At 43.4% G+C, this 20,500-nt stretch overlaps 1 protein-coding gene across 4 annotated transcripts in view; it reads right to left on the bottom strand.

Annotated features, from left to right (window-relative positions):
- Positions 1 to 15,015, bottom strand: part of PIK3CG (phosphatidylinositol-4,5-bisphosphate 3-kinase catalytic subunit gamma) — a 30,866-nt gene extending 15,851 nt beyond the window's left edge. Inside the window, exons 1-2 of one of the 4 annotated variants that reach the window (XM_028747435.2) lie at positions 14,455 to 15,015; positions 3,458 to 5,449 (exon numbers count right to left, since the gene is read on the bottom strand). In XM_028747435.2, coding sequence (XP_028603268.2) covers positions 3,458 to 5,437 — 1,980 coding nt within the window. In that variant the 5' untranslated portion in view covers positions 5,438 to 5,449; positions 14,455 to 15,015. Of the gene's footprint in view, positions 1 to 3,457; positions 5,450 to 8,551; positions 8,730 to 8,822; positions 9,264 to 14,454 lie in introns of those variants that run through there. The other 3 variants (XM_077935786.1, XM_028747434.2, XM_077935785.1) reach the window with 3 other exon arrangements.
- Between the last annotated feature and the right edge of the window lie 5,485 nt (positions 15,016 to 20,500).

Genomic DNA, 20,500 nt, shown 5'->3' with positions numbered 1-20,500 from the left:
GTGTCAATGTGTCTTCAGGTGATTGACAGGTGGACAGCTCTACCCCCTGTCAAATTTGTCCGATGAGCTGTGGGGGGAGTGAATCATAGAATTTTAGCTGGAAGGGTCCCCTAGGGTCATCTAGTTCAACCCCTTGCCATGCAGGAATCTCAGCTAAAGTATCCATGACAAATGGCCATCCAACCTCTGCTTAAAAACCTCCAAGGAAGGCCAGTCCACAACCTCCTGAGGGAGTTTGTTCCACAAACAGCTCGTACTGTCAGAAAGTTCTTCCTGACATTTAGTCATTTAGTCTTGTGACTTGAAGCCACTGGTTTGAGTCCTGCCCTCTAGAGTAGGAGAAAAGAAGCTTGCTCCATCTTCCATGTGACAGCCCTTCAGATAATCAAAGTTGGCTATCATATCTCCTTTTAGTCTCCTCTTTTCTAGGCATACCCAACTCCCTCAAACATTCTTCATAAGGCTTGGTTTCCAGATCCTTGATCATCTTAGTTGCCCTCCTCTGCACACGTTCCCGCTTGTCAACACCTTTCTTAAATTGTGGCACCCAGAACTGGACACAGTATTCCATGTGTGATCTGACCAAGGCAAAATAAAATGGTACTATTACTTCCCTTGATCTGGACACTATACAGTACCTCTATTAATGCTACCTAGAATAGCATTAGCTTTTACTTGCTGCTGCATCACACTGTTGACTCATGTTAAGCTTGTGATCCACTAAGACCCCCTAGATCTTTTTCACATATACTACTAGTAAGCCAGGTGTCACACATCTTATATTCTGCCTAAGTGCAGAACCTTACATTTGTCCTTATTGAATTTCATTTTGTTAGTTTAGGTCCAAGTCTCTGTTAAGGTCATACTGAATTCCAATTCTGTCTACTGCAGCATTAGCTACCCCTTCCCAGTTTGGTGTCATCTGCAAATTTACCGTATTTTTCACCCTATAGGACGCACTTTTCCCCCTCCAAAAATGAAGGGGAAATCTGTGTGCATCCCATAGGGCGAATACACCAACCCCTCTCGCTCTCCAGGCTTCAGGAAGCTATCAGCAAGCCTGGGGAGCCCGCGGGAGTTTCCGCAGGGCTCCCTAGGCTGCGGATAGCAGCCTGCTGCAGACATCGGCCAGCCCCACAAGCTCGGGGGACAGCGGGGAGGTGGAGCGCCGCCATCCCGCTGTTCCCCAACGTGGTTTGGTTTCCCCGACCTGGTTTTGGGGGGGAAATAAAGGAGAGAAAAAATTCCTTTATTTCCCCCCCAAAAAACTAGGTGCATCCTATGGGACGGAGCGTCCTATGGGACGAAAAATACGGTAATTAGCATCTCCTCAATTCATTCATTCAAGTCGTTTATAAAGACGCTGAACAACAACAGGCCCAGGACAACCGTGCAGTGCCCCCCTTTTCACTTTTTTCCAGGATGAGGAGGAAGCATTAATGAGTACTCTTTGGGTTCAGTCAGTCAACTAGCTACAAATCCAACTAACAGTTATCTCATTAAACTCACATTTAACCAGCTTTCTCACAAGAATATCATGGGGGACTTTGTCAAAAGCCTTATTGAAATCAAGATACACTATTTCCACAGCATTCCCCTGATCCACCAAGCTTGTAACACCATAAAAAAAAGAGAGATATTCTTCTGGCTTGACTCTCCCTTTTTATCACAATTGATGAGTTCCCCAATTTCACATTCCTGCTGTTTTGACTGATGGATTGTTGTCTTGGTTTAGTAAATTTGGATGTGTTTTTATCCTACTGCATTTTGATCTGTTGTTCACCACTTTGGAGGTCCTATTGAACTCAACAGGCTTTACTCCCAGATAAGTGGGGTTAGGATTGCAGCCCAAATGAAATACTTGGGAGGGGGGTGTTAGACAGGATTGTGTCAAAAGTAGAATTCTCACCAAATTCAAAAGCATTTTCATCATTTTTTTTTATGATTGAGCAACTTCATTTGCCAATAAAAGTTACAAGACCACGTGATATCAGCAATTGCAGGGATTATTCAACTTCTCACTGCAATGCCACTCCTCAGCATTCTGCCTTTTATAATAGGAGAGTAAAGAGCCACTTGGTCCATCAATTTCATAATCTCCAAAGCCCTGATAATAGACAAATTCATGTGACTACTTTTTGAGGATAATAAAGTAACACAAAATTACTTTTCTCCACAGGGTTCTTGTGTTAAAAGAACCTTGCAAACGTGTGCACAGAGACAAGTCAGGAAGCTGCTGTGTTCTGAAACACATTTCATTTTAAGATGTAACATGCAATTTTACCACATTGGGGCATTTTTACCAAGGGTACATTTGTCAGCTGACAAGAGGAATTGTCATTTTTTAGCGTAACACAGGCTAATTTGACCTAAACACAAGCTAGCATTTCCCCCCTTTAAATTATGCCCTTGGGAATTATTAAAACAACTGATATACTTCCTTTCATTTCAAGAAGATATACTAAGGTGGTTGACATACAAAGAAAAGCCGGCAGCAAAACAAGAATCCTATAGGGGATAGGTATACAAAAGCACATGGGACGCGGGTGGCACTGTGGGTTAAACCACAGAGCCTAGGACATGCTGGTCAGAAGGTCGGAGGTTCGAATCCCCACGACGGGGTGAGCTCCTGTTGCTCAGTCCCAGCTCCTGCCAACCTAGCAGTTTGAAAGCACGTCAAAGTGCAAGTAGATAAATAGGTACCGCTCCGGCGGGAAGGTAAACGGCGTTTCCGTGCGCTGCTCTGGTTCACCAGAAGCGGCTTAGTCATGCTGGCCACATGACCTGGAAGCTGTATGCCGGCTCCCTCGGCCAATAAAGCGAGATGAGCGCCGCAACCCCAGAGTCGGCCACGACTGGACCTAATGGTCAGGGGTCCCTTTACCTTTTTTATACAAAAGCACATTGGTTGGGTAGAATGCTGTTCTACTACTCTTACACAGGCAAAGATTCTGTGGTTAAAAAGAGAACTTTGGATATACTGACTACTCCATACATTTATGCTGAGCAACGGATGGCTGCAAAATCAATTGGAAACTTGGACTTCTGAATGGACACAACAGACATGAGATAAGTCATATCACTTAGTACTGGAGAACCTCAAGTCCAGGAGTCAACCTGAGCATTTCTGCCTGAACCCTGATAATGCTTCTTGCTTGAGTGTGTGTGGAAATTAGCTGGCATAAAGGTGAAATTTACATTAACTGCTCCACCCACTTTTGCTTCTGGCACCACCCACCCTTGACATGTCCCCCCTGTGAGGTTGTTCAGAACAGAATGTCCACCTCAAGCTGAAAAAGATTCCTCATTCCAACTTATAGTGGGACCTGAAAAGCAATATGATCAGTTCACACATTCAGGTGCACCAGGCAATAGATGTATGCCCATCATGCTGCCCAAAGCTTTTCATGTTCCCTTAAAAAGAAAAGAAAAAATGGAATGAATATATCCATCATACCTGAACTAGCTGCAAGAGATAATGAAGAACATCATCATCTTCTAAACCCTCCAGTTTTTGCACCGCCATCGCTCTCACGTTTTCATCGGAAAAGTTGCAGTCTAGAAGTTGCATTGTCAATCCAACATCCAAGCTGCTTTGGTCCCAAGCATCTCTCTTGGATAATAATTGGTATGTTTCAGCTACTATTTCTTGCTGTCCCCATTTCACAGAGCTAAGCAGCTTAGGGTATGCCTTTGGGTGCTTTATACTTTCATATCGGAAATGCCACAGTAACTCTTTGTCTTCAGGGGTAAGTGGATTAAGCAGGTCAGTGGCTATGATCTCTTCAAGCTGTTTGCGCAGTTGGTTGGGCATTTCAGCTCTGGCCCTGTCCGCTTGTGGATCAGATGCTACCTTGTGCTTGGGCAAGGCTATGGGGTGGCAGTATTTGTCCAGGACAATGGAGACAGCCATGGAATTGTCCTTATCTGGATTCGTGGCTGAAGTAAGCTTATCAGCATTTATACTCCCCTGCTCTTCCCCTTTGCCTGGAAATTTCCACATATGAAGCACGTAGTCACCAGTCCGGAGCAGGGACCGGTGGTCTATCAACAAAATGTTTACATAATAGAGAAGCTGGGTTTTGCATTTAGCGTCAGAACTTGGGGAATCATGCAAATGGAGGTTAGCCTTTGCAGACGAAGCTGGTGCTTTGCCACAATATACCTGCAGGGTCAGAAGGGCCCCTTTGGGCAAGTCTTTAATCTTGATATCAAACTCAAGCCACATATTCCACAGGACTTCTTCAGTAAATGGTTTAGCTGTCGTTCTTTTCTGTGAAAGGAGCTGCTGGCCATGTTGAATATTAGCCTCAACAAATACAGTAAGGTCTGTGTTTCTTGGAAGCACAGGGATATCAATGCCAATTATTTTGACCCTGAATTTCCTGTTGCAATCCCACAATGATATAGTGAATACTCTCTCATGATCCTTGCCATCGATTGTCAGCTGTTCATGGTATCCTGACACTCCAGTGCAGTCGTCCACTAAGGGCCACTCCTCTTTTTGCACCTCATCCTGGTCTGGGTCAGGTGGCTCATCTAGAACCAAGTGAATTTCATCCTCATTCTTGAGACACTGCCTTATCCAGTGGAAGTTTTTGAGAGGTGTGTCTCCTACAATATACTCATCCCTGCCACTCACCCTCAGAACAAAGTTCAACTCACTGTAATCTTCAGGAATATTCATCAAAGATTTCTTCTTTGCCATTTTGGTGAAAAAACTCTGAAGGATGAGATCTGGACTGTCCTCAATAGGTACTTTAATCTTTTGGCTAGTTGTCCCTCTGTGTATATTTATTAAAATATTATTATTGACAATTTTACTAAGCAAGTAGTCTGGGAGTGGTTTGGATGTAATCCAAGGGTGCATTGAATACAATTTTGGATCTCTGCAGGTTACTTCAATTGTCCGTGGAGTGACTAACCTGCGTCGAGCAAATTCCAGCTCGTCATCGTGAACATTACTGACATCAGTAACATCATAGCCAATCAAATAATTGAGTTGCTTTTGAAACTTCTGAACGTCCTCTGTGGGCTTCTGCTTTTGGATCACGTGAATTTTGCCCACTTTCTTCTGTAGCACTTTCCAATACAATATACAGTCAAGTGTCTGTATTATTTGATGTTTGTCATAAATTTCATACCACTGTCCCTTCTTTTGGTACTGAAGAACAAATTGATCTGGAGTGAATTTATGGTAGAAATCCGAGGTCTGGTTCCTCTCTATTGCTCGCATCCAAACTTGTGCTTTCATCTGCTCTACTGTACAGTTGCTGGCTATATCTATTAGCATGTTGCTTGTAGGTAGAATGAACTCGATGGATATCAATTCAGTTGAAGACAAGTTGCTTGCTGTGGAGTGTGGCTTCATCCTTCTCCTTCTTCGTTTGTTGTCGTCTCTCATAACAACAGGTTGTTCACTGCTCACCAACTCCATACCACAGGAAGACTAGGAACACGAGAGAAAAGAGCAGGTCATTTTTAGTCTTTTGTTATCAGCATAAAAAGGTAAAGGTAAAGGGACCCCTGACCATTAAGTCCAGTCGTGACCGACTCTGGGGTTGCGGCGCTCATCTCGCTTTATTGGCCGAGGGAGCACATTTAAAAAGGCATGAACTGTTAATTATTAAATAGTAAAGGTAAAGGGACCCCTGACCATTAGGTCCAGTCATGGCCAACTCTGGGGTTGCAGCGCTCATCTCGCTTTATTGGCTGAGGGAGCCGGCATACAGCTTCCAGGTCATGTTGGCAGCATGACTAAGCCGCTTCTGGCGAACCAGAGCAGCGCATGGAAACGCCATTTACCTTCCCGCTGGAGCGGTACCTATTTATCTACTTGTACTTTGACACCTTTTCGAACTGCTTGGTTGGCAGTAGCTGGGACTGAGCAACAGGAGCTCACCCCGTCGCGGGGATTCGAACTGCCGACCTTCTGATCGGGAAGTCCTAGGCTCTGTGGTTTAACCCACAGCGCCACCCGCGTCCCGTTATCAGCATAGTTCTGCTTAATTTTCAGTTAATTTTTTGCTGCTGCATTTTCATTGAATTCAATCTTCACCATCAGGTTTACATAAATGACAGCAGACATGAGCCAGCCAAAGTTAAAACATTTTTAAGTCCCTTTGAGTGCCTTCAATAGTATTTAAAACAGCTTAAGTTCAGGAAAAATTGGATGCAACCCAGCTAAAAAGTCTGGATAGAATGGGTTGTATCCGCACTAATCATAAGTGGAGTTCCACTAATGGATTTCTCCTCTTAGCAACAGAGGACACAACTTTTCCTGATTTCGCCTTCCCCTGCAGCCATCCCATGCCCTTCGGAAAGCATATCAGAGGGCTGGGGTACCATCTGGGATAGGGTGGGAGTAGTACAAGGTGGGGTGGGGGCTAGCCAGGTTTTCTGCCCCAGATGAAGACTCCAGAGAGGTGCCCTTGAGGTTCCCAGCCTGTGTGTATGCGAATGTGCATGGGGAGTGCCAAACTGGGTCTTTGTTTTGCCCCCTGGTGAAAGGGGCAGCTGAAAGGGAGCTTCTACTGGAGTTGGTCCCAATCTTTTTTTGGACCACCACCCCCTTGGTTCAATGCCCCCTGTCCTATGAAATTTCCTATGAAAACCATTATTCCAAACGGCAGTTTGAACACCCTCCCCCCTGAGGGAAGATAATAACCCAATAAAATTCAAACAGTAAACATTAATTTTACATTTATTGAAAATCCAGTGGAATTTTATATTTATTTTATCCAACAAAATTGAATTTAAACCAGTGAAACCAGCTCTTCAAAGTCTGAGAGTCATTTTTACTTACAGCACACACACACTTGCTTCCTAGTGCCTGGTAATCCCACTGCCCCCCACCTACTTTGGAAACCACTGATCTACTGGATCAGAATCCCTTCTGTCAATGAAAGGAGCTCTTTAATTTGCAGAAGGGCATGTCTAGATCCAACTCAAAGTAGGGTTTTTATATATAATCTATTGCCTCAAAACGGCAGCAGATGACATATGGAAAAGCTTTCAGATTGTACCACAACACTACACTGATCTTCAAACTTCAGATTTGAGTCTGTGAACCCTAAACCTCAAGGTTAAAGAGATTCTTTCTTGGTTGAGTGAATGCTTTCTATTTCATTTATATCATCAACAAACTCATATGTTGGCTTCTAAGCCATTTGCAAAGTATAAATGCAAGTTACAGAAACATTTAAATTGTTAAAATATACAGTAAAGCAAGCTCATTAACAACACCACACAGCAACTAAAACAGAAATTCCAGATCAAGGGAAAGACTGTGTAAACAACGGAAGAACAGGATACTCATCCAGATATTGACCAGGCCCAAACCTGCTTAGCTTCAGGAATAGAACTTCATCTTGGAACCATTTTCTCTGCTATTCAGCAGCTTCAGTTATCTTTTTTTTTTTTTTTTAATTTTAGACTTTCTGCTTGGTTGGTTCTTAAATAAAACACAGTCAGCACTCAAAAAAGCACCCCAAAATGCCCCTTATAATAATGTTAAATTATAAATCGCAAGTCATTCATTCAAATAATGTTTGCTAGGCTACTGTGATAATTACCCAAAGTTTTTTTAAAAAAATAATCCCCAGGGTTTGGTTGTGCTCAGCCACACAGTTTTTATTCTGGCTCCTAAAATACTAAAGCTGAAGCCTGGAAACTGAAAATATTTTTACAGCCCTGCATAAGAGATGTTAATATTCTTTCCCATCCCATCAACACCACAATTTATGTCAGTTTTCTTTAATAGGAAATTAAGCACAACCTTCCAAATATTTAAGTTGGCAACCTTTCCTAGATATGCTAAAACCCTAGAAGCACTCTTGAATTATCAGCCTCGTGTTCCTGGATAACAATAATATTTAACAATGCCTTTGCTCACTAATTGAATCGGTATGCAGATCAGAAAGTATGTACTTAATAATTTAGCTGTCCCATGTATATCTCTCTATATTGACTACATTTACAATGAAACACAAACATTGTCAAAATAACATAGCTTGTCAAAGAGAGGTAAAGACTCCACAGAAGATCTGAAATGCACAGACAAGAGGTTTTTAAAACAACTACTACAACAACAACAAAGTTAAGATCAGACCTAAAACCATCTAGTCCAGTATATTATTTTCAAGGAGCAGCCACAAGCAGAGAAGGTTGGATTTCCCCCCCAGTTTGTCTCAAGTACATTCTGTCTTTCACCTTATCTGCTAATGTCCTTACTGTTTCAATTCTGCTGCATCAAATGAAATGAAAGTTATCCAACCTAGACTATCCCTGGTTTAGTTTCCCCTTCTTATATAGAACTGTGTTGCTCAACAATAGCATTTTTTCCAGAATGGATTTTAAATGCACAAACCTGCCTGTCAGTAACCCCTTCCCCGACTTTAACTCCCCAGAAAGCTTTCAAAAGAAAGGTGGGAACACAACCAACCCAAATTGGGATGGCATAAATTACTGAACAGCATTCTTAGTTTTCTAAGAGCCAGCTGATAGGAAACACCATTTTAAAACACGGATGCAACATTTAACAAAACATTACCTCCAATTGCAAAGCAGAAACTGAGCTCCTGGAAAAGACTCATCTGTACAGATTTTAAGTCTGGCTGCTTTAAAATGACAATCATTCACAACATGAAGAGTAGTTTCTGTAGGCTGTTCCGCTTTTCTTGTTTGTCTTCATAACCAGATGCAAAGGAAGTGCTCTAGTAACCAGGAAGGAAACTTTAACCCACTTGGTTATAAAGAGGATTGCAATATATATATATATATTTGATGCTTTTCCTGTTACGAGCAGTCAAATACATGCTTACCGTAATAGCAACTTTTAAAAGAGGAACCGGTTTTTCACGCATACATGTGGAGACATATGCTAAAAGTTGCCCAAAAGAATAAATAGGAAATGAATTAATTCAGCATAAAGGAAAACAGCAGACTGTGAATCATATTTGGTAATAAACTGTTCTAAGTTTAGTGGATCACCAACTGCACCATGCCTCCTTGGGAGGCACAGAACACTTGGGAGTGGATTCTGTGAAGTTCCAGGGAGGGATCCGACTCTGAGGCAAGTGCAGCCCTCCTCCCAACCGCCACCAAGATTTAGCTGGGTTAAATGCCCCCTGACAGAGAGTCCTCCCTGATCCATGTTGGATCTAGAAGTCTGTCCCATCCCAATACATTTTGCAGAGTGCATCTGCTTTGTACTAATGGCACTTCCCTATGTGTGATGTAGGAGGGATCAGAGATGCTCTGTCCTACTCTTTTTCTAATGCCAATGTTGGATTCATGAGCCCACCCATAGATCCTTGCACATAGCAGCAGGCTGAATGCACACAACATGCTTATGTGTAGAACAAATTATTGCTACTGGGTTGGGGAAGCTAGATGTTAAATCAAGCTTAGAAGGGTGGGACTGAGCTCAAAAAGTCTGAGAAACACTGGCCTGCTAGTAACTTGTTGATAATAACAACCAGTACAGTGGTACCTCAGTTTACAAACGTAATCCGTTCCGGAAGTCAGTTCTTAAACCAAAACCATTCTTAAACTGAGGCGCTTTCCCGCCGCTGGTGCCCTTCCACTGTTTGGATTCCGTTCTTGTTGTTGTTGTTTAATTGTTTAGTCGTGTCCGACTCTTCGTGACCCCATGGACCAGAGCACGCCAGGCACTGCCGTCTTCCACTGCCTCCCGCAGTTTGGTCAAACTCATGCTGGTAGCTTCGAGAACACTGTCCAACCATCTTGTCCTCTGCAGTCCCCTTCTCCTTGTGTCCTCCATCTTTCCCAACATCAGGGTCTTTTCCAGGGAGTCTTCTCTTCTCATGAGGTGGCCAAAGTATCGGAGCCTCTGCTTCAGGTTCTTAGACCGAGGTAAAGTTCTCAAACCAAGACCACTATTTCCGGTTTTGCAGAGTTTGTTAACCAAATCATTCTTAAACCGGACTCTTCTTAAACCAAGGTACTACTGTAATTGGATAAACACACACCATGTTGTTTAAGCTGTAAAACTGTCTGGTTCAGATCTAACACTAGATGTATTTTTAATCTCCTGTTGGAAGCCACCCAGAGTGGCTGGGGAGACCCAGCCAGATGGGCAGGGTAAAAGTAATATATTATTATCATTATCATTATCATTATACTAAACCAAAGCTGAGCATCACGTTAATGAGCCTCAGCAAGCCTAACTGAAGTACATGCTCCTATTCCACACTGCTACTTATGCCCGAGCCAGGAATCCTGGTTTAAAACAAGCAATGGTTAGTTGCTAAACAAGCCTGGTTGATTACCCATACCTTTATGGTATGCAGCTGGCTTGGCTAGCAACTACTGTAACCACTGTTTGTTGCTAACCAGGACTCACTACACCAAGATTATTTGAAACTAAAAGCAAGCATGACTCAAGGAGGGAGGAGCATGCAAGCCATTAGGGCTACATACAAACCATACATTTAAAGTACATTTGCCCCACCCCCTTCTCCTGGGAACTATAGTTTATCCTTCACAAAGCTACAGTTCCCAGGATTCCTTTAAGAAGCAATGTGTTTTAAATCTATGGTGCATATGCAGCCTAAGTCATCCAAAAATGTGGATGGTTTAGTGTTATATGAACCAGTATTTCCTCTTTTAAGCAAGCAATCTAAGGAAGTCAACAAATGGAGGAACTGGGCTTGTTTTTGATATATGTTATTAGTAACAGAAGCGATGCAGAGCACCCAAGATCATTGGAATAGAGCATGCATCTACAGACTACTGCTCTGGGAAATAAAAATGGAGGGAAGATTTTGGGGCCTGCAAGAATATAGATGGTACACACCATCAATTGATGAGAAGATCTGCAGTCTTTTAATAAAACTATTACAGGTTCCAGACATGTGCTTTTTTATTGATGGGTACTAGTCTAGACCAAGACAGCTAGTCACCCACAACGAAATGCTTTTTGGTTATTCCCACCCAAATCTGAGTGCCCTTCCCCCCCCAAAAAAAAATCTTGAAGAGGGCCCACTTGCAAGAAGATATTTTGCTGTCCCAAAATACTGCTGTCCTGAACTACGGAATTTGCTACTATCACTGAAACATTGTATTTTCCCAGAAGAAAAAAAGTGCTTGCTGTTAAGATGAACCAAGTCACCTCTAATGATTTTGTCAATTAGTAAAATTCTGTCAGAGGCAAGAATGAGCTTTGAAGCTAACAAGCTCTGCTGGGGCGGGGGAGGGAAACAATCTTTGTGGTAGAAACAATTTGCCATATTCACAGAAAGTATTTTCTTGACATATGAAACGCGGGTGGCGCTGTGGGTTAAACCACAGAGCCTAGGACTTGCTGATCAGAAGGTCGGCGGCTCGAATCCCCGTGACGGGGTGAGCTCCCGTTGTTCGGTCCCTGCTCCTGCCAACCTAGCAGTTCAAAAGCACATCAAAGTGCAAGTAGATAAATAGGGACCACTCCGGCGGGAAGGCAAACGGCATTTCCGTGTGCGGCTCTGGTTCGCCAGAAGCAGCTTGGTCATGCTGGCCACATGACCCGGAAGCTGTCTGCGGACAAACGGCGGCTCCATCAGCCTATAGAGCGAGATGAGCGCCGCAACCCCAGAGTCGGTCACGACTGGACCTAATGGTCAGGGGTCCCTTTACCTTTACCTTTATTTTCTTGACATAAAAACCTGCAAGGGCAACTCTGTAAGGGAACAAAGCAAAACAAAACAAAAGACAATGTGCAGTCACAGCAGCGAACTCATTTGGATCCAGCCGGCACCTGACAGCAAGGGATTTCAGCCGTATTCTCTACCTTATAAGAGAAAGGCGGAGCAAGGAGCAACATCAATAATTTAAAGCCACTCAACATCTTCCACTTCTCTCTGAGCATGAACTCTGGCTGTGCCTTGAAGGAGGCAAGCATGTGGTGGAAAAGAAAATGAGTAGGTGATGATTCGGTTAAAGGCTGTAACTAAAATGTTTTAAGAAGTCTGGAAGCTGGTCCTTACTCTGCTTCGCACTTGGCTGTGAATGCTAAGTATCTCTTGCAATTGACAGGGATACAGAAAGATCCCGCACTCAGCTACTAAGACAGAACATCCATCTTCATCATATGAGCGATGCAATTCTTATCTAACCTGGGATGCTACTCTCATCACTGGTTAGCAGGTCCACACTATGTATCTGAAGCATATTCAATGCACCCAAAGGCCTCCTGGATCTCAAACACTGGAGGCTAGTCCTTTTCATCCTTGCAACCACCAAACTGCTGCACCAAGGCCAAGGAATCCTCCCTGTCATAGAGCAATGGTTGTTTTCATCGTAAGGTGAGACAAGGCACTGACAAATCAACCAAGATACTCCATTGACAAGGGAACCTATAAATGCACATGTATTGCTTCCAGCATTTCCATGCAGGGCCCAACAATCTGGCAGTTACTTGTATTGTTAAGATAATAGAACAGCGTGTAATAAAGTGAAGAGCCTTACTCATGGTTATGTTCATATGAAACATTTGACAGTTTCACATGTGCCTGGAACAATAAGCCAGGGACTGGACGGACTTGCAACAAGCACATGGAACAAATTATTTATGTCAACATCCATCTCCCAAAAGCACTGTACAGTAACTGGAGAGCCCTGGTAAAATAACTGCCTCCGATGAAAAGCTAGATCTGTTCATCAAAAGAAGCTACTCCTCTCCTGCACTTCAATTCACAGGGCATTTCCCTTATCAATTTCGATTTGCTTCAATTTGCTTTTTTGGTGACCCAAATCAACAGAGAAAAGCAAGGCCTTCAGGGAGTCCTTGCTCTAACTCAGAACACCTTGCTAAAGGCACAATTTGACTTAGGCAAGAAAAAGCACCTGCAAGGCACCTGTTTGAGTTGTGATAGCTTATACAGAGCCGCTGAACACCCCTCTTGAACACGCATTTTGCAAAACCACATTTCTCTTTTGTGCCTCTAATGTGCTATGAAAAACATTAATGAAGTTAGTATTGAACACTGGTAAGTGTGACAGACTGACCAAGGAGGAAACTGGTCTTCATTTGTAGAAATGAATGTCAAAACACACAAATAACTTTGAATATGTTACTGCTCATTTGAATTTTATTATTACTAAAATATACCTCCAAAGAAACCGTGCCTGACATCTCCTAAACCCCAAGGAGGAGAGTTGTGTTTCAAAAACGCATTCGCCCATGCCCTAATGTATGCCATCTCTAGCCATGCAAATACTTATACCTCTCTCCACAGTCCCTTGGATAGAGCTTTTGCTTTTGCGAGAAGCAAAGCTACAGGGGAACCAGGCAGAGGGCCTTTTCGGTAGTGGCGCCCACCCTGTGGAACGCCCTCCCATCAGATGTCAAAACGATAAACAACTACCTGACATTCAGAAGACATCAGGGAAGTTTTTAATGTATGATATTTTAGTGTTTTTTGGTTTCTATGGAAGCCGCCCAGAGTGGCTGGGGAAACCCAGCCAGATGGGCGGGGTACAAATACAAATTATTATTATTATTATTATTATTATTATTATTGTGTAAAGACATTTCCAGGAACAGGAGCTTAAACCGGAGCCTAAAATAATGGGGCAGAGTTCGAGAGACTACAAAAAGCCTTAGAAACGCAGGGCAAGAGTCTAAAACACTTTGTGCCCTTTACATTTGTAATAACTTCCAACACAAAAATACAGAACTACTCTCACAATCTATTTCTTACTCTCTTTGAGACCAGGGATAGCAGTGAAAAATTTGTGTGTTGGGGGGGGGGGTTGTCTTAATCAGCAAAAAGTTTCATTTACATCTACCAAAACCTCCGTGTGTGTGTGTGCCTTTTTGACACAACACCCTTCCAACCATTAATTTTTAGTTACAGATAGGTAGCTGTGTTGGTCTGCCATAGTCAAAACAAAAAAAAATTCCTTCCAGTAGCACCTTAAAGACCAACTAAGTTAGTTCTTGGTATGAGCTTTCGTGTGTATCTGAAGAAGTGTGCATGCACACGAAAGCTCATACCAAGAACTAACTTAGTTGGTCTTTAAGGTGCTACTGGAAGGAATTTTTTTTGTTTTGATTAATTTTTAGAACATCCATTTTTTATTATTATTCTTTTCCCCCGATTTCCCTATTACAGCAGCAGCGCACCAGAATGAAACTAATTTTCAACACGAGACCAGCGAGAGGCCCAACCGATCATTCAACTTTTCAGCAAACTTTTCTCACTGCCGAGAGACGGAGAGAGCCAACTACCCCAAAGTTAGGCGAAGAGTTTTGCCTGCCGCTTTTCCTCCTCCAAGGTGAGGAGCTGGATGAGCGGCAGGTACGACTTTCTGGAGGAGGAGGAGGAGGAGGAGGAGGAAGTCGCCGCCAGAGAGAACGTCGGAGCAGGGCGACGAGCACACACGCGTCCACGCATCCACACATGCACGCTGCCCTCCTCCTCCTTCTCCCGGGTTCCTCGCTCTACTTACTGAGGCCGCCAAGGGGAGAGCGAGCCCGCCTGCCTTCCGCCGCGCACGCAGGTTGCCTGCCTGCCCGAGCCCCGCAGCGAGGGCTGCGCTGGTTTACATGGCCGGCGGCCGGCTCGGTTGCCCCCGCGTCCTCTCGTTGCCCCGGCAGGGCCCTTCCCAGAAACGCCTCTGAGGAGCCTCGGCTTCCTTCAGGCCGGAGGGCGGGAGCTGCCCAGCACCTGCCCAGGCGGCGGCGGCGGCGGCGGCCTCTCTCTCGCCCCCTTCCTCCCGAAAGGCGAAAGGCAGCGCGGCCTAGGAAAGGCGGGAAGAGGGTAGGCCCGAGCCAGCGCCGGGCGGCTCGTTCTGAGGGGAAAGGATCCGCCAGAAAGGAGGCCGCCGCAGGGCCCGGCCGGGGCCGCAGGAGGGTCGCGTTCACCGGCCGGAGGCGAAGGCGCGGAGAGGCCGCCCAGGGCCACGGACAAGTTCGGCAGGAGTTTTCTTCCTCACCGGCCCTCAACTGTCTGTTTTCGCGGGGCGAAAAGCAAAGTTTGGCCTCGTGAAGAATCCAGGGCAGAGTAAGGGCCGCCAGTCCGAGGCCCAGGCGAGTTCGCGGAAGAAACGAGCTAAATAAAAATGCGAACCCGTCGGAGAGCCAGGAACGGATCCTCTCTTAAACAGAAGTTAAAACACAAAACATTAGAAAGGGAAGGAATCCGTGCGCAACTGAATAAAGTTATGTGAGGCCTAAATATGAATAAAAACGCATAAAAACAAACTGAAGATTCCGACTCTTCTCTGGGAAGACACAGCATTCTTTAGGGAAGGTCCTCACAATTGCCTATTTATCTTGTCCACCCAATAGATAAGATGGAAACACATAAGTTGGCCTATTCACCAGCAGTTACGCTTCTAAACTATCCAATTGTCTTAAGTTCTCTGGGCGGTTTACAATAATAATAATAATTTTTATTTATATCCCGCCGCCCGAAGCCAGGCTCAGGGCTGCTAACAATAAAATAATACAACAATAAAGGGTTAAAACCCAAATAAACAAAGAGGCAAAACCAAGGCAGGTTTCAAGTTAGTGGTCTCTGCACTGCAGCCTGGAGATGCACTTCCTTGTCTCTTGGAACAGGGATGCAAACAAAATAATAATTAAAACTTATATGCCACCTTTTCAGCAGCCTGACCTTGTGCATGTTTAATCAGAAGTAAGCATTTCTACATTCCATTTCTTCTTCTTTGGCAATCACTTGTAGCCGAGTAACTTTATCTTCCATAAACATGGTTTTAACAATGAGTCCGTAAGTGACTGTGGAGTCCAGTTCTGGATTCACACGTCCTTCCACAGTGGGGACATTGGTTTCCGGGCAGGAGTTGATCACGGTGTGGATTTCCCAAGCGTGCCTTCCTCTTGGCATGTTTCTCCCTTGTGTCCTGAGTTCGAGTGTCTTCAAAGCCCATGACACCTTCCATGTAGCAACTTCCAGTCTAACCCGACTGACTTGGGAATAAAGCCCCTTTGAATGGGTATTCAGCCCAACCCATTGCATGGTTACTCAGAAATAAGTTTTTGTTGTGCTGAATGGGACTTAGCAGTTGCAGATCTTGGGGCCTCAATTTTCAGTGGCACCTTGTGCAATGCCAAAATTTGGTGCACACACACAAACACTACCTCTTGCCTTCCATCATAGTTGCAGGACCCCTTTAGTGGCCCTGAGGCTCTGCGCCCAGTGCCACCAAATTAGTAGCGCTCCACTAAATCCACCTCTAGACTTCTAACTAACTGCAAGATAATTCATTTTAGGATTGCAACCTTAGCTGCAACTAAATCTAAATGATTTCAATGAGACTTCATTCCAATGAAGGCTGCAGTCCTGTCCAAGTGCATACAGTGAGTTTCATTGAACATATATCTCCCTCAATACATATACAGTGGTACCTCAGGTTACGTACGCTTCAGGTTACATACGCTTCAGGTTACAGACTCCGCTAATCCAGGAATAGTACCTCGGGTTAAGAACTTTGCTTCAGGATGAGAACAGAAATTGTGCTCCGGCAGCGCAGCAGCAGCAGCAAGAGGCCCCATTAGCTAAAGTGGTGCTTCAGGTTAAGAACAGTTTCAGGTTAAGAACGGACCTCTGGAACAAATTAAGTACTTAACCCGAGGTACCACTGTATTCATTTAAATAGTACAGAAAAACACTGATCCCTCAATATGCTTGTTGAGTCAGTCTATATGTATCTACTCAGTAGGGGCGAATAAAGTCTTGTGCTGTAAGTGCATTGAAAGATCAGAGAGATTTGTGGTGTTTTTTTTTACATAAATTTGAAAAAGATTGAACTTAAGATGAAAATGACAGCTGTTGTTCAATGTTCAACCATACTTGTGAATATTTGCTAGGTGATTAATTGTTAAGTAACCACAACTCTAATAATGAAACTACTACAGTCAGTTGGACTGGTGCTGGTTAGCAGCCTTCCCCATGGGGCCTTGCAAGGAAAAGGAATCCTGGAGTAATTCCATCCCCCTCAATGACTGGGCAACTGGACAAATCAGTTGTAAGGTCTAAAAGATCATTAATTCCATCAAGCTTCTGTAAAAAGAGAATGTCTCAATCCTGCAATTTACGTGGGGGTTATGTTATGGAAATCACACCTAAAGCCAAAATCGCATATTATCAAAATCCATTGGATTCAATGGCAGGTGGGATTGCCAAAGTCTTTTTCCTGCTTTTTGTCCTTTCCTTTCTTTTTATTTTATTTTTTTATTTGCCAAGTGCATGAAGCTGAATGCACCCAAGTTAAATGGGCTTGCAAGTTGTGGGCTTGCTGTGTTTCTTTTTGCTCTTGGTTTTAATGTATATATATTTAATGTATATATCTCTGTCTGTTAGTTTATTTCTTGGTTGGCAAGTCGCTTTGGATTGCCCTGGCCAAGATAAAGCGATAATAAATTGAATTTATAATAACCTTACCGCTAGTACATTCACTGGGACGCAACTGGTATATTCACTCTCAATCTCTACTAAACTCAGCTAATTTGCTGCCAAATTTGGCAGCAAACTTCAGTTTGCTTATCAACCCACTCTTACTGTATCTAATTTACACATGAACAATAAGTATAATGTGAATAATTTAGATTTCAGCAAGTAATAGCATATCTTATTTTAGTATTACAATTACAAATGATCAGACTTTAAAAATAGATACAAAGATATAGCACAGTGGAATTTGCAAGTAAGTACAGTGGTGCCTCAGGTTAAGAACTTAATTCGTTCTGGAGGTCCGTTCTTAACCTGAAACAGTTCTTAACCTGAAGCACCACTTTAGCTAATGGGGCCCCCCACCTCCGCCACCGTGCCGCCGTGTGATTTCTGTTCTCATCCTGAAGCAAAGTTCTTAACCCGAAGTACTATTTCTGGGTTAGCGGAGTCTGTAACCTGAAGCGTCTGTAACCCGAGGTACCACTGTAATTACAAGTGGGTTCTACTATATACAGTGTGTGGCTTATCATACGTCAGGAAAATTCCTGACATGTCCTGGTTTTTGGTGTAAAAATGGTGTCGGGGGAATTTTGGCAAATCGGCAAAATGTCTGGGGAAACTTGGATGTATGGGAATGTGATGGAAACAGCTGTGAAAGCTGTTATGGGAGGAGATTTCCCCAAAAAAAGCTCAATAATTTTACTTTTTGAAATATGGCAACCCTAATACATTGCAGTGTGGTATGCGTCTGTTCAGGATTCCTGTTACTTCATTACATTGCCCCTCCTATCTGGTTTTCCATTACACACACCCCAAACAGGCCGTCTGAATTCCATAGGCACTTAGCATGCTTAGTTCTAATTGGGGAAAGGGAACCCTGAAAGGTGTGTTTTTTACTTCTGCAAAACTTGAGTCCCCCTCCACACCTACTGATATCTCCCTCTTGTGTGTGGGTGCCGTCATTTTGGCTACGTAAGCCTAAACTGATGGAACAAAGTGTAAATGTCAGAAATAAGAGACAACATAATAACTTACTTGCGTCTCACGCTTGGGAGGTGCACATGATGTTCCTAAACAGTATCTGATTCCAAGTAATGACTCCGCCTCGGCCTAAACATATTCACAGAGGAAAATGTTTGAGGCCTGTGCACCTACATTCAACCCATGCACACATGAATTAGATCATAACAGTCCAATACTGAGAAAAGTATAACTCTTCTGTTACCTTTTAAAGCTACAATTACCGTATTTTTTGCACCACAACACTCACTTTTTTCCTCCTAGAAAGTAAGGGGAAATGTCTGTGCGTGTTATGGAGCGAATGCCTACGGGTGGCGGGGGGGATCTGCTGCAGTCGTGAGCAGAGGATCCATGGTTCCCCTTCCTTCCCTCCTCCGTGGCTCGCTTTGAAACAGCAAAGCGGGAGAAGAGCCGCTGAGTGGGGAGGAGAGAGGGACAGAGAGCCTGCTTGCTTTAAAGGAGCAAAGTGGGAGAGGAGAGGAGCTGCTTACACGAGTGTAAGCAGCTCCTGTCCGGTTGGCTCCTTTAAAGCAAGCAGGGTCTCTGTCCCTCTCTCCTCCCCACTCAGCTGGCTAAATAGCAGCAAAGTTTTTCAGCGAGCCGGGGAGGAGGGAGAGAAGCTGAGTCTGCTTGCTTCTCCTCTTATACCGCTCTTCTGCATTATTAGCAGCATCCTTCTCCACCCACCCCACACATGTTCCTTGTCCCTTGAGTGCTTTTCCTTCCCTCCCCACTTAAAACGTGGTTACAAAGCACAGATCCACATGGATCCTCAGGATTTTTGCATTGGGCTACCCCAAACTCACCGTCAGATCACATGTTTGTGGCCACAGCATGAACCACAAAAATCATACAGCCACTGTTTCGTTTAGAATATTTTTTTTCTTGTTTTCCTCCTCTAAAAACTATGTGGGTGTTATGGTCGGGTGCGTGTTATAGAGCGAAAAATACGGTAATTTTAGTGCATATTGTTGTCTTGTTTTATGATAGAACATATGCCTAAACATAGCAGGGGGGAAATATAGCCAAACCTCCCCCATTTTATTATAGTCTGAAAACATTCAGCTGTGGGTTTTGTTTTTTTAAAACTGCTATTAGGTTGTTGTTTTTTAATCAATTTATAATCTTACTTAGGTCATAACATGGGAGCAGGCTTCTGGTCAGTTGGCACCTCAAACTCTTACAAAACTGCAATGGATTACTTCATATTTCTGTTGCCTTTTTTATCCAGTATTAAAATTTACTAGAATGATATTCACATGCTTTCTTAGAATTTTAAATAAAAATATATCAATCCAATAGCGCTATCTAAATGCACAGATTAATGAAAGTGCAGGCCTCCGATTTGGTATTCAGATGAAGCAATTTTAATCAAAATTAGTCATGCACACAGGCAATCAATTTGCTAATATCAACCAAAGGAAATGCCGTCCGGATACAGTTATTTGCCCTGTATTTCTTTCGTGAGAATAATTACATGAGGCCTGTGATCATGAACTTAAATGGGAACAATGAATTGCAAGGAATGTGGCCCTGTGATTTTCATTCTGGCAAATATTTATCCATCTCAGGCTCTCTCTTTTTAAAATGCATATTTAGCTCCCCAGCTGAAACATCACATTTGATGACATTTGCTGTAATGCAGTAGGGTTGCCAATTTTGTTTCTCTAACAAGGCTCTTGACAGGCAGAAATTTCAGCTGATTTTTTTCCATTAACAGACATCCAAGGCATGCAGTCTTGCCAGGGGAAAAAAGTTTTATTAATCCAGTGACGTGTAGCATCAACAATGAAGGCTTGATTTCCATTATTCTGTGTGTTTTTTTTTCTAGCTTGTGCTCCTTAGAATGCCAAATATATAAGAAGAGTTCCCCTAATATTATTACAAAAAACCAGAGACAGATCTTACTCATAAAGAAACTATATGGTTTCTCCAGAGGTGTCACTTGATTAAAGAAACTGTACTGTGCAATTGTGTGCATGTCTGTGCAGAAATAAGTACCACTGAGTTAAATGGGGCTTACTCCCAGGTAAGTGTAATCCTATGCACATGCACCTAGG

This window comes from Podarcis muralis, chromosome 10 (assembly GCF_964188315.1).
Source record: "Podarcis muralis chromosome 10, rPodMur119.hap1.1, whole genome shotgun sequence".
Taxonomy (NCBI): Eukaryota; Metazoa; Chordata; class Lepidosauria; order Squamata; family Lacertidae; genus Podarcis; species Podarcis muralis.
Note: the sequence above shows the minus strand (reverse complement) of the source record. Positions and strands in the feature narration are given on the sequence as shown.